The 12681-nt window shown below is 31.5% G+C and overlaps 1 protein-coding gene across 4 annotated transcripts in view; it reads left to right on the plus strand.

Moving 5' to 3' along the window:
* The window catches only part of PCDH9 (protocadherin 9), a 953506-nt gene that overhangs the window by 327037 nt on the left and 613788 nt on the right, over window positions 1-12681 (plus strand). For 2 of the 4 annotated variants that reach the window (XM_023186522.1, XM_023186535.1), the window contains exon 3: window positions 4836-4937. The exons of the other annotated variants lie outside the window; for them this stretch is intronic. In XM_023186522.1, coding sequence (XP_023042290.1) covers window positions 4836-4937 — 102 coding nt within the window. The remainder of the gene's footprint in view (window positions 1-4835; window positions 4938-12681) is intronic. 4 annotated transcript variants of the gene reach the window in all.

Genomic DNA, 12681 nt, shown 5'->3' on the forward strand with positions numbered 1-12681 from the left:
TTAATGATAACCTTATAGTTTAATTTGAGGTCTAGTAATATGATGCCTCCAGCTTTTTTTTTTTTTTTTTTTTTTTTTGGGGTTGCTTTGACTACTCAGGCTGTTTTTGGTTCTATATGGATTTTCAACAGCTGTCTTTTAAAAAGGATATGTTTTTTTCGTAATTCTGTGAAAAGGGATGTTGGCATTTTGATAGGGATTGCACTGAATCCATAGATTGCTTTGGGCAGTATAGTCATTTTGACAATATTAATTCTTCCAATCTATGAACATGGGATGTTTTTCCATTTGTGCAATTTATGACTTTTTTAAAATCAGTGTTTGGTAGTTTTTCTTGTAAAGATCTTTCAACTCCTTGGTAAAATATATTCGTAGGACTTTTTTGTAGCTGTTGTAAATGGGATTAACTTCTTGTTTTGGTGCTTGACTGAATATTTATTGTTGTGTAGAAATGCTACTGATTTTTGTGCATTGATTTCTGTCTCAAAGTTTTAAAGAAAAAAAGTTTTTTTTTTTTTTTTAAAGAATAAGAATCTGTACTGTAATGTAGGTCTCTTAAAATATAAATTTTATTAGTTTCTAGATATAAGTATAAAGATACATGCTTTGATGAAAGAATGATTGGAGTGTTCTAAGAGCTCTTTTCTTATCTTCTTATGGATTGTTCCTGTGTCTGAGAAAATATTTTGGAATCAGAACCTGTTCAATATGAGTGTATTTGCTAAACTGACTCCACTGAAGAAAACACTTTCTGAGGAAGTACTTAGTTTCATCCTCTCTAGTCCTTTCAATTTTGACAATTTTGAAACAGTTACATGATTCCAGAGAGAGAGCAGAAGAAAGCCATGAGTGTATAGCGTCCTTGAAGGCTAGTACATAAATGAAACAAGAGGTAGTACTCAGTTGTGTTGCATTAGATAAGAACTGAGAATTGCCATTTGAATTAATAATGTATAAATCATAGGTGATTGTAGTAGGGCCATTTCAGTGGAATGGGCGTGCTTGAAACCTAATACATGCGGATCTCTAAAAAAATGGATAGAGAGAAGTTGAAGACCCTAAGTTTAGACTATTATTTAAAGTAGATTCATTTCTGCAAATATGAATTGCTTTTGAATTATTAAACAAATATTCTGTTTTAGAATTCTTCATGAAAAGAATCCTTAGTTTATTAAAATGGGTAGGAATAACATTTTCAGTGGGAGTTTTTAAATAAATGGAATTGTTATTTAATGAAACCTATAGCACAAAAGTACAAAACTATTGCCTCTATAATGACTGCAAAACTTCTATGAAAGTGCTATTGATTTTTAGTAAACAACTTTGATTTTGTAAGAAGGTAGGAGTAGTAATAGAATAATAAATAATATTAAACATTGCTACTGCATTACAGTTGAGTGGAAAATGTAAAGAACCCTCTTTTTAGCAAAGAAAACAGCTGTGTTTTTCATAAAAAAATCTTTCATAAAACTTTGTTGTTTTTGTACTGTTGATTATTTTTCTCTTAATATGGCTAGAAGTTCTTTTTTGAAAATTTGTATCAAAAATGAAAGAGTAAAAATACCTGATTATGTGAAAACTTTGAGCCAGTATTTCTATAGGTAGTGAATGGTAATTTTCCCAGGAACTACAATGGATGTTTTGGAGTGGCAAGATTTATCCACATATTACAATACAGACTTTCAGTCATAGGTGATGAAAAATAAAGAACTGGTTTAAGGTATAAAACAAATGTATTTTCATTGAATATGATTGTTATTATTGAACTTTAGACTTCTCAAGTTTGATTTACATATGTACCCCCAATATAAATCTGATTTAGCAAATCAATCTTACCCATAATTCCATATGCAGTCATTTATATTAAATTTGGCAAACAGTAAAATTGTTTGGTTGGATGAACCTTGAGAGATTTTTTTTTTTTTTTTTTTTTTTTTGAAACAGAGTCTCGTTCTGTCACCCAGGCTGGAGTGCAGTGGTGTAATCTCGGCTCACTGCAACCTCAGCCTCCTGAGTTCAAGCTATTCTCGTGCCTCAGACTCCTAAGTAGCTAGGATTACAGGCATGCACCGCAACACTCAGTTAATTTTTATATTTTCATTAGACGGAGTTTTGCCGTGTTGACCAGGCTGGTCTCAAACTCCTGACCACAGGTGATCCGCCCACCTCAACCTCCCAAAGTGCTAGGATTACAGATGTGAGCCATTGCACCCAGCCGAGACTTCTAAAATAAATATTATTTTTAGAAAATGCTGCAACTCTTCCAGAAGTAGAAATTTGTTAGGAAGGATTCATAGTGATTAAATTTTTTCCCATAAGAATTTTTTTTCTTAAAAGTTTGGCTATTTATAATAGTTAATCTCAAAATATTGTTTACAGTGTTACGTTTTTATTTTGCTCTGAGTTATATATTTATAATTTGCAGAGGAAATTTACCTCATAAGACTCGATTTTAAAAAGTAAGGAAAGAAGAGTAAGTTAAAAATTTTCCTTTGATGCCATTCACTGTTCCAAAAACAAGAGCTACTCCAGAATGAAACACAGGAGAGGCTTAGGGGTGAGATCTTTTAGGGATGGAAGGACTTAACCGGGCATCACAATGATATTGCAAATGCACTCATTTTGCTATGTTGCATATTTTCTTGGAAAAGTTGGAAAAAAAAGAATGACCTTTAAAGCTCACTCTTGGCACTGTTGGCCTTTATATTAAGTCCAATTCTACAACATCTTGTTTTATGTTGTACTATTGAATTTAATGCACTGATAGGTTCTATTTCTTCTGAAATCAATCCTTACATTCTTCATGTTTGAACTACTTCAAATTACTCATGGCTCATGAGAATTCGTGTTTTCTGGCCTTTGCATATGCAGTTCCTTTTGTCTCAAATGTGTGCTAACCATGATTCCCTCATCAGTCCATCTCTTGAGACTCTCTATTCATGTGTCTAACCTGGGAGTCTATGCATGCCTTCTCTGTCCCTTAGCAGTCTGCAGGTGGCATGTTTACGCATCATGGCGGTTATTTATTTTCATGTATTGTTTCAGGGCTAACGTGAGAGTATTACAGATATTAAATGCCATATTTTGATGATCCAGTACAATCTTGACACATAACATGCACTCAGTAAATGTCTGATTATCAAACAAACAGAATAGAATGAGAGGCTAGGGATAGGAATTGAATGATTAAAATGTCTATGGACATCACAGATGAAAATAACTGTTTTAAGGTCTATGCTGTTTTTTTTTTTTTTTTTTTGAATGCCAAAAAAGCTGCTGTGGAGAGGAAAGGCCTTTGTTGCTAACAGTGAATTTGTTCAGACAAACTTAGGAACATTCAAATAATAAATATTGCAAGGGAACATTTTACAAATTACACATGAAAGTTACTTAAAAACAGGTTAAAATGGCAGTCAACATTTGTTGAATGATGTATGAAGAGAGTTGCTAGAGGAGGTAAGTTTTGAATAGGGTTAACATTAAATTGTAGAGAGAGAACAGATAAAAAATAACTTTTCATGCTAAAAGGCTTATAGTGATGGGTATATGAATTTAAAGTTATGCCTTCTTCATTGCCACATAGCTATTTATTTTAAACAAATAAAAATAAATGAGATGATTGATATCTTCAAAATGTAATGACAGTGCTTTAACATATATTTAAATATATAAAATGATGGTCTTGAAATGAAAATAGAGTGAACACAATATATTAAAATTCTAAATCATTTGCTTTTAAAAATGTCTAACAGTATTTTTCTAACAGATTTTTCTTTGAGCTAGTAAAGGTAGCATTTAATCGATGAATAGGAAACATGGCATACTAGTTTTGAAAAGAATAGTCTCTTTGCTCATAATGTCATGAAATCTATGCATATATTATAGTTTTATTTAAGAAGAAAGGTTATATATAATGATGAACCTTTTCTGGAGGCACAACAATATATTTTTATCAAAGTAGAAACCTTAAAACCTACAAAGTTATGTTTAATAAATGGCCAAACAGCAATACTTACAAATATTGCTTTCCTTGAGTCTAATTAAAGATTTAGAGAAGAAGTAAGAAAACAGGAAGTGGAAAATGTCTTCTTTTCACATGAAAAACTTGTGTGAGGAATATGGAAAACTGTCATTTTAATATGTTCACAGAGAAAGGCCAAGCCATAATGTAATATCTTATGTTCTATAATTCATATCAATTTCCAGGTAAATTATTTTAGATAACCTGTTTTTTAAAAGCGCTGTCTATTTAGTACAGAAATAAGTCAATTAGTATTTTAAGACCCTAAACTTCTGCTTTTTCAGTTGTATCTATTTCAAATGTATCACTTAAAAGGCAGTTCATGTGGTAGAAAAGGATACGGGGAATGGTTCCAGAAAGGCTAGGCAACAGCATAACTTTATGGGGGGAGGAATTATGCTTCAGTCTCCTCTTCTGTAAATGGAGGTAGTTAATAATATCTATGTCACAGGCTAATATGTGTGTAATATGTATCAAACTCTTAAATAATATCTCACCCAAATAGCACCATATAAGCTTTAGCTACTGAAGTCATAAATGTAATAAATAAATATTGCCTAAAAAGGTAAAAGTAAAATTACTGAATCTTATATTTCTCTAGTTTTAGTAAAAACATTTTAACAATTTGTTTATCCGAGGACAATTAAAAAGTCTTTGTGGTAAAGACTCAATCTTAATGCATGTATCTCTGGGTGTGGACCCTTCTTAGCTCCAGTGGTATTCCATTATTAGGCTCATAGCAAACAGCCATGTCTCTCAATGAACACTCTAAATGTGGAGTAGTTTGTCACAATTATTTGGTAATCTCTTTCAGTGTAACTCACACAGCAAAAGTGACAATATTCCTGTCACTCCTCAGAAATGTCCCAGCTCCGCGGGTTTCCACATTCAGGAGAATGAAGAAAGCCATTACGAGGTATGCCATATATCTATAGAGACCATGTTAGTACTGATAAATTTTCATTTTCTTCATAATTTTAAATACTTTATCTTAACTAGTATTATTTTCTTTGCCCACTTCTTCTGTGGTCACATTTTTATACTAATGCTTTTGAAAATAATTTTAAGTAAATAATTTTAGAACAAAAATCCAGGAATATATAAATATATATATATATATTTTTCTGTTGAGTAATGGTCCAACTCTTAAACATAATGTTAGTAACATGGAATGAAAAGTACTGATTTTTACCTATTAAAGAAAGTAATGAGCAATTTTCTTTCAAAGCTAGATGTTCTGGATTGATTCATATTTATTAATTGAACTAAAAGAAAAGCACACCTATTTTGAAAGGTTGATTCGATTCATCTCCCATACTCAGGAAAATGAGAAAGACATTGCTGCTTAATATGACTGGTTAAATTTGAATTTTAATGAAGCTTTTCCTTTTTTTTACTACATTTTGTCAGTTTGATCTTTTATTTCCCTGTGTTTTTGAACTTAAAAGCCATTACTTTCTTTTTTAAAAAAAGTTAGTTCATCCACATTAAAAGGTAGAAGATCCGTAGTTGTTTTTGTCTTTTTCTTTTATGTTGGAAGGGCATTTCTAGTGCCAATTATTCCACTATGGCTGGGTATAGAAATCTATTATCTTTCATGTATTTTTTTTTTTTTTTTTCAAATCGTGGTAAAAAACACATGACATAGAGTTTACTATCTGAACCGTTTTTAAGTGTAGAGTTCAGTCGTGTTAACTATTTTTGCATTGTTGTGAAATGGAAGAAGAGTCCCATTTTTAAAGAATTATGTTTTAATAGTTAACGAGTATTAAAACATACATACTGTTTCACATATTTTTTTACAGATGTAACATATAGATTGTAGAAAGAGAGGTAATGTATGTGTGTGCGTATGTATGTGTGCCTGTGTGTGCGTATGTGTGTGTGCCTGTGTGTGTATTCTGTTTTCTTACAGAACTTAGGTCCCCTCCATTCCCTTAAAACCTTTTCTTAATCTTTTTAGTAAAAACAAAAAGTTGTAATAATTATTGCTTTTACCATCTAAAGGAATCTATTATTTTCAAAAATCCCACTGGTAATGTATATTGAAGAAACTGCTTTGATTAATAGAGACTTAATATAGAAAGCAACTTCTTTTTGGATAAAACATTAGTGGAGGTTGAAAGAGGATTGAATAATATTTTGAATAGCTCTATCCCCTAATTTTCCTTTGCATATTTTTATTCTATTTCTTTTACTTTGTATGGGTCTGAATACTTAGAAATGTGTTTCTAAACTTCAGTATACATACTTTTTTGTATTTTTCTTTCTTTTTTTATCCACAGCCTATATCACTTGAACATTGAGAGAAGAACCATAGTTTTTAACCCTTTGATTTTTTCTCTTCACTGTGTTCATTTAAACTATCTAAGACAATAAAATTGTTCCCATTAATTACCAACAATAACACAATAGTTCTAATTGGATGGCAGAGAAATTTCTTTTTCATAAGTGAAGATTAATATAAATAGTACAAAACCCTACCCAGGATGTTGTGAAAGTCATTAAGATCCAAGTGGATTTCAGATTTCTAAGAATTATATTTATTTTTATAACATTTTCTGTTTGTGTTTATTGAATTAACCATACTCCTCAGAAACCATCTTCCTCAGAAAATCCCTTTGATTACCAAAGGTGGTGAGATGATTTATTGAAGATTTCATTATTTTTTGTAGAGAATTTAAATGAGATATAATTGAAATAATTTTCTATAAATCATACTTTTTTCTCCCTTAGATATTTTATAAGGTCCAAAGCACACGAAGACAGTTTGTACAGGGTTTGACTAAAAGTCTAGGGAATTTGAAGGAAAAAAAATGACATCTAGAGTTATGATGTTTATTTGTATTATTAGACCATTTGTCAAAGAACAGTGAAAATAAATCTACTATGGTTTATCTATAAACAAAGAAGGCAAAATATTTCTATAAGTCTTTCATTGCATAAATTCTCATTTAACCATCATGCTCCAGGCCCATTTTCTCTGAATGGTTTTGAACTATGTTGTCTGGAAGGCCCTACCCGTCCCTGATGATCTGTGATACTAAATAATGATGATGATATTGACAACTTATACTTAACAGCATAATTTTCTACAGTTAAATATCTTTCTGTGTTAAATAGTACCTTGTACTCTGTGCTAGGGACTGTTTCAAGAAGTGTATTTGTATATTCTCCCATCATTCACATTTTATCCTTGGTTAGTTTAAACTGTTTTTGATCATAAAACATTTAATTTCTTTAACATGCATTTTTTATTAAATTCAGAGAGACAATATCTGAAATTTCTTATAAAATAAAACTTGAAGAAAAGAGATAAGTGATGTCATCTTTCAAGTTTTTTTAAAAACATTCTAAGATACAAGGTTTCTGCATAAATGCTTAATATCTGTAGACCAATAATAAAATGGGTAGTTTTAGTAACCACTTTTTTAAAGGTTATTAGTCTAGTGTTAATTATTCTTGAGAATTAACAATGAAAGGTGATTATAACCTACAAAATTGGCATCTGCAATGTTATTTTTCATTATATTTTATTCTGTACCAAACCTGGTGTTCCCTAATTTTTATTTTTTCACAATTTATATTTCCCCTCCCTTTTAATCACCTTAATATAGTAAAAAGAAAGATGATTGTTCTGTTTAACACACACAAATATTTAACTGTAGAAAACTATACTGTTAAATAGAGTCGTATTCAGTGTCAATGAATGCTGACTAATCTGGATGAAATTCTTAAATTTATGCTATGACACTAGATACATAATAAAACCGAAGAATGATGTGACCAGCAAGTTTTTAATTATTATTAGCTTATTATTAACCTATCACTCTTAACTTAGATATAAGAAGTATTGCTTACTTACAGAGAAATGTTATATCAGCTATTGAGAAAAATTTGTGCCAGATGCTATTCTAAGCACGTCATATGCATTACAATAATTCTTCTAATCTACCACTAGAGTATAAACATGTTATAATTTTATGAACTGCTAGGGTAAAATGCTGCCAATTTAACTCTGACAAATGCTTGTATTTGGTTTCTTTAACATTTGTCCTGTTTTAATATGTGCAAAAACAAGGGATTTTTTTTATATTAGAATTGTTGAAATATAGCTTATTTAATTCTGACAGCAATCCCACTAGGTAGGTATGATTATTATTCTTATTCTACAGGTGGGAAAAGGACACACTGAGAGGTGATATAATTTGCTCAAATGCACACAGACAGGAATGAGTGGGCTGGAAGATAGCCACAGCCACATGGCTTCAGAAACTGCAAAGATAACTATGCCATGATATTATCTAAGTAACAACAAACAAACAAAAAACCTCACAGGCTATTTGATTGTCGGGGACCAGAGATTACCTATACATATTACTGAAACATAAAATGAAGACAAGAGCCATTGAGTAGCTTGCCCTACCTCTCAGAGCTAGCTAGTGATAGCACTAGAATTCGATCCTAGAATTACTGATCCCAGAGTAATCTAAAGACTTTACCTTCAAACACAAAGTTTCCAAGCAAATGTTAAATAAAATAGATAAAATAGTTTACACTTGAATTTCTTTCTTAAACTAGATTTTAAAAATGGTGTGGAATTTAAACTGTCATGTTTAAGTTTTCTCTCCCTAACATACCTTTTGTCATTGGATACACAGATCATTGCAAAGATTAAAATCAAAGCACCGCCATAAAAAGGTGCACGTTGTTTTTATGCCATAAATGCATATTGCCTTTAATAAGCACCTTTGATCCATATTTCATTGTCATTTCTTTTCTATTATATTTCATTCCCTTTTCCCATGAAACAGTGTATAATGCAAGCAGAGCTTTCAGTGTCTATATTCTGCAATCTGTAGGAAAATGTCTCATAGTTATTGGAATTCACACAAGACTGCATCTCAGTATGAGTAGCTGTTCCCTGTCACTGTTTTTGATGCTTGAGCTAAATAATATTTTACAAAATGGTTTAGCGTTCAGTGTATGAATTTTTGAGATAAGACTTCTCCATTTTAGGGGTGAAATCCGAAAATCGATGTCAGATGGAAATCTTAGCTCTAAGAGTTAGGGAGATTGGTGGAAGGGTTTTAAAATAAGTGTGAATTTTAGCCTCTAGGCTTTGGAAATGTGGCAGTTATCGTGAGTATGAAATTCATGGGTGCAGATGGTTTATTAAGATATCCCAGGATCGGCCACTGCTATAAATCTCCACAGAAAAATTGAGAAAACCATTTTGATAAGGAACGTATTTTTGACCTTTTATGTAAATTCATAACACAAGTTTTGCTGGATTCATTAAATGAGTAGAAGTTAAATTACCATCAGTTTCATGAAATTGCCAATTGCGTCATGTGACAGAAATATTTAATAAAATTAAAATATGTCAAATGGTGAGTAAGAGGAGTGCATGAGAGGAGAACTACAATGTATTAAACTATGTTTATATGTCTTGTATTTCACATTTGCTACCTAATTCAAGACAATTGTCTTCGAGGTAAGTCTAATTTCCCTCCCCATTAAGATAAAGTTATGGGTGCCTAGGTGATCTTGAGCCTAGATCACCAACCAAGGACACACTGATAGCTGGAGGACAATGGGGCTCAGTTTGTTACACAGTCTAGAACATTATTGTTTAAATAATACCAAATGGAGCAGGAGCAACATGGTAACATTATCTGCTACTTTTAAATATTAAAATATGAAAGATATAAAGCCAAAACACTTTTGCTTTTGTCTTACTTGGTCTTTTATTTTCTTTTTAAAAAAATATTCATGCATTAAATCTGATTTAGTGTATGAAGATTATACAACACACCTATATTTTCTTGTTATTGCTGTATTATGAATATTATACCACATACCTGTATTTTCTTGTTCTTCATGATTATGTAGTCATATGACCCAAGTACATTTACATAATTATGTACAAGTATACAAATATATATGTCCAGTCCTTAGAATAGGTGTTGCTGTTGATATCAGCTTTAAAATTAAAATAATTAGGTAAATCATTTTACAATAATTCTCTGAAGATTTTTGCATTATATTTTAGAGTAATAAAGTTATGTAAAGTTAATAGCTATTTACTAATAACACAAAATTAATTCACAATCTAGTTTTTTCTTTCTTCATAAGGACAGCTTTTTGGAAAACCCCAAGGGTAGTAAATGATACATATACACACACATATATGTTATTTACATACTTACATACATACATATTTCGGGAATAACTCCTAACATATTAAAATATTTAAATTTTTAGTAACATCACTCTCCAAAGTACAATAAATTAAGAAAAATGATAAGCAATATTTTACATGTCAGTCACTGTGAAACATTGCATATATGACAAGTATTAGAGAAAGCATGTTGGGCGTCAGTTTGGCTCACTCACTAGATAAAGAAGTTTTTCACCCTTTTACCATGAAGGTTCCAAAACTGCACTTCAGAAAAATGACAAATAAAATACATCATGGATTGGAGAATTGTTAGAGTTAAGCCCTGACATGCCCAACTGGGAATAGTCAAAGATCTTATGCCATTTTAGGTAAGATTGACATGGAAAATAATTTCCAACAAATCACAGGACAATTTCTGGCTACAATTCCAAATAGCATTTAGGAATCTTTGAACTTAATATAGATCTGTTATGTTGAATTTGTGTTATATAGAGATATATTTTCAAAAAATTTATTAAAATATTTGACAGGATCCTATTGCTTGCTGAATAAGCATATGTGAATTTGTAAGAAATTACCAAGAATTTAAAGAACTTATACTACAGTAGTATAGAAATGCTACATACACTAATGCCTATGTATAATACAGTTTTCTAGAAACATGATTGTTGGTTTATTTCAGACTATTGAACTTATGCTTGAGAAAATTTTGTGTTAATTTTAAGAGGGATGTAGGCAAATATAAAAACAGACATATTTGATCAACTCTATACTACATCTCTCTGCTTTCTGATGTGAATTGGTTTCATTTTGTAAACGGGGCCGTCAGTATGTTCCTTAAATCAAGTAAACATGGATAGGGTACTAGACATCCCTTCCTCTGTTTTTGCTCAGACATGAAGTTGAGACTTCTTTGGAGTGGAAACAAATTATCCAACCTCTCTTTTTTCATAATTATGCTGAATCCAGTCTTTGAGTCATGTATTAATCTGTCTCTCCTTTTTTCTCTCCTGCTCTTCCTTTCTTCCCTCCCTCCCTCCTTTCTTCCTTCCATAAATATTTATCCAGCAAGTATACCAGAGGCAATGTTACGCATGCCAAGTACCTCACTTGTGTATACAAACATGGTTCTTTGTGTTTCAGATATTACAGTCCAAGGGAGTATACTCATATCAACATGTTACCATAAAGTGTAAGCAGTGCTAAAATAAGAGATATTCAAGATGCAGGAAGAACACATCATAAGAGCAATTTAACATAGCACAGGAAAAGTATATTGTCAAAATAAGACTTGAAGGAGTTTACAAGGTGAATGTTCAGGAGTGATGTGTTAGTGTGTGTTGGTAGAAAAATGAGAATTTTACTTAAATCCTGTGTGAAGGCCAGATGTCAGGAGAGGACATACAAATTTTAAGGAAAGTTCCACTGGCTCTTTGTCTCCTCAATGCAGACGTTTTTCCTGGCTCCAATCTAAGATGTGGTTCAAAATGTAAAGCTGCAGTGACTATTAAACTTTGCATTCTTACTTAGTATAGAAGCTAAACACATTTTTAGTTATTAAGAACAGTGACTATATAATGTTTTTCAATGTGTGTTCAACAGTCAGCTTTAAAACTTTTAAATAATTGTAAATGCAGATATGCATATTTACAGATACAGTCCTACAAATAGATTTTGATTTTTATAGAAATTATTATACATAACAATTTTATAATTATGTAAATCTGGTATATGGTTGCATATGTATGTAAATGTTAATATCCAATTTTACATATGATCATAGCTTATTTTTTAAATTATACTTTAAGTTCGGGAGTACGTGTACAGGACATGCAGGTTTGTTATTACTATTATTTTTGTAAGTCACTTATCATTAAAAATAGCATACATTTGTGGTGTTTTCCTGAGGCTAAACAAATGTACTTGAACAATATGAGTGGCCTTATGAATTGCTTCATTGTAAATTCATGGAGACATTTTTAGTTGAATTCCCGTGTATAAATCAGTTATCAAATTTTCTACCAGTTCAGTATTTTTTCAATTACTTAACACTCTATAAAGATTGGTCATCACCTTCTTTAACTTATTATTAAACACATTCTGCCAATTCTTTCATCACCACAAAACAAGTGGGCTTGGTTTTATTCACAGGAAGAGCCGCATTTGACAGATTTGCTGATGGTGTCAGCGTTGGTTGCAGGTTTGATGGACAGCACCAAACCTCGCTGTGGCCCAGCTCCTGCTAATTAGTTGTTTGAAGCCACTCTGTGTGCCATAGGCATAGGCTTATCAGCCAAAGACATCTTTACCATTCAGCATGACAGCTGTGATGCAGCTGTTCGTGGAGAGAATGGAGCACAAAGAGAGTGGGGAATGAGCCTTTCAGATAAATGACAACCATAGTATCTTTCACTGAAGGATCCTAAAGATATAACAAAACAACTAAAATGTAGAGTACAAAAAAGGTGTAAATCAA

This window comes from Piliocolobus tephrosceles, chromosome X, assembly GCF_002776525.5.
Source record: "Piliocolobus tephrosceles isolate RC106 chromosome X, ASM277652v3, whole genome shotgun sequence".
Classification (NCBI taxonomy): domain Eukaryota; kingdom Metazoa; phylum Chordata; class Mammalia; order Primates; family Cercopithecidae; genus Piliocolobus; species Piliocolobus tephrosceles.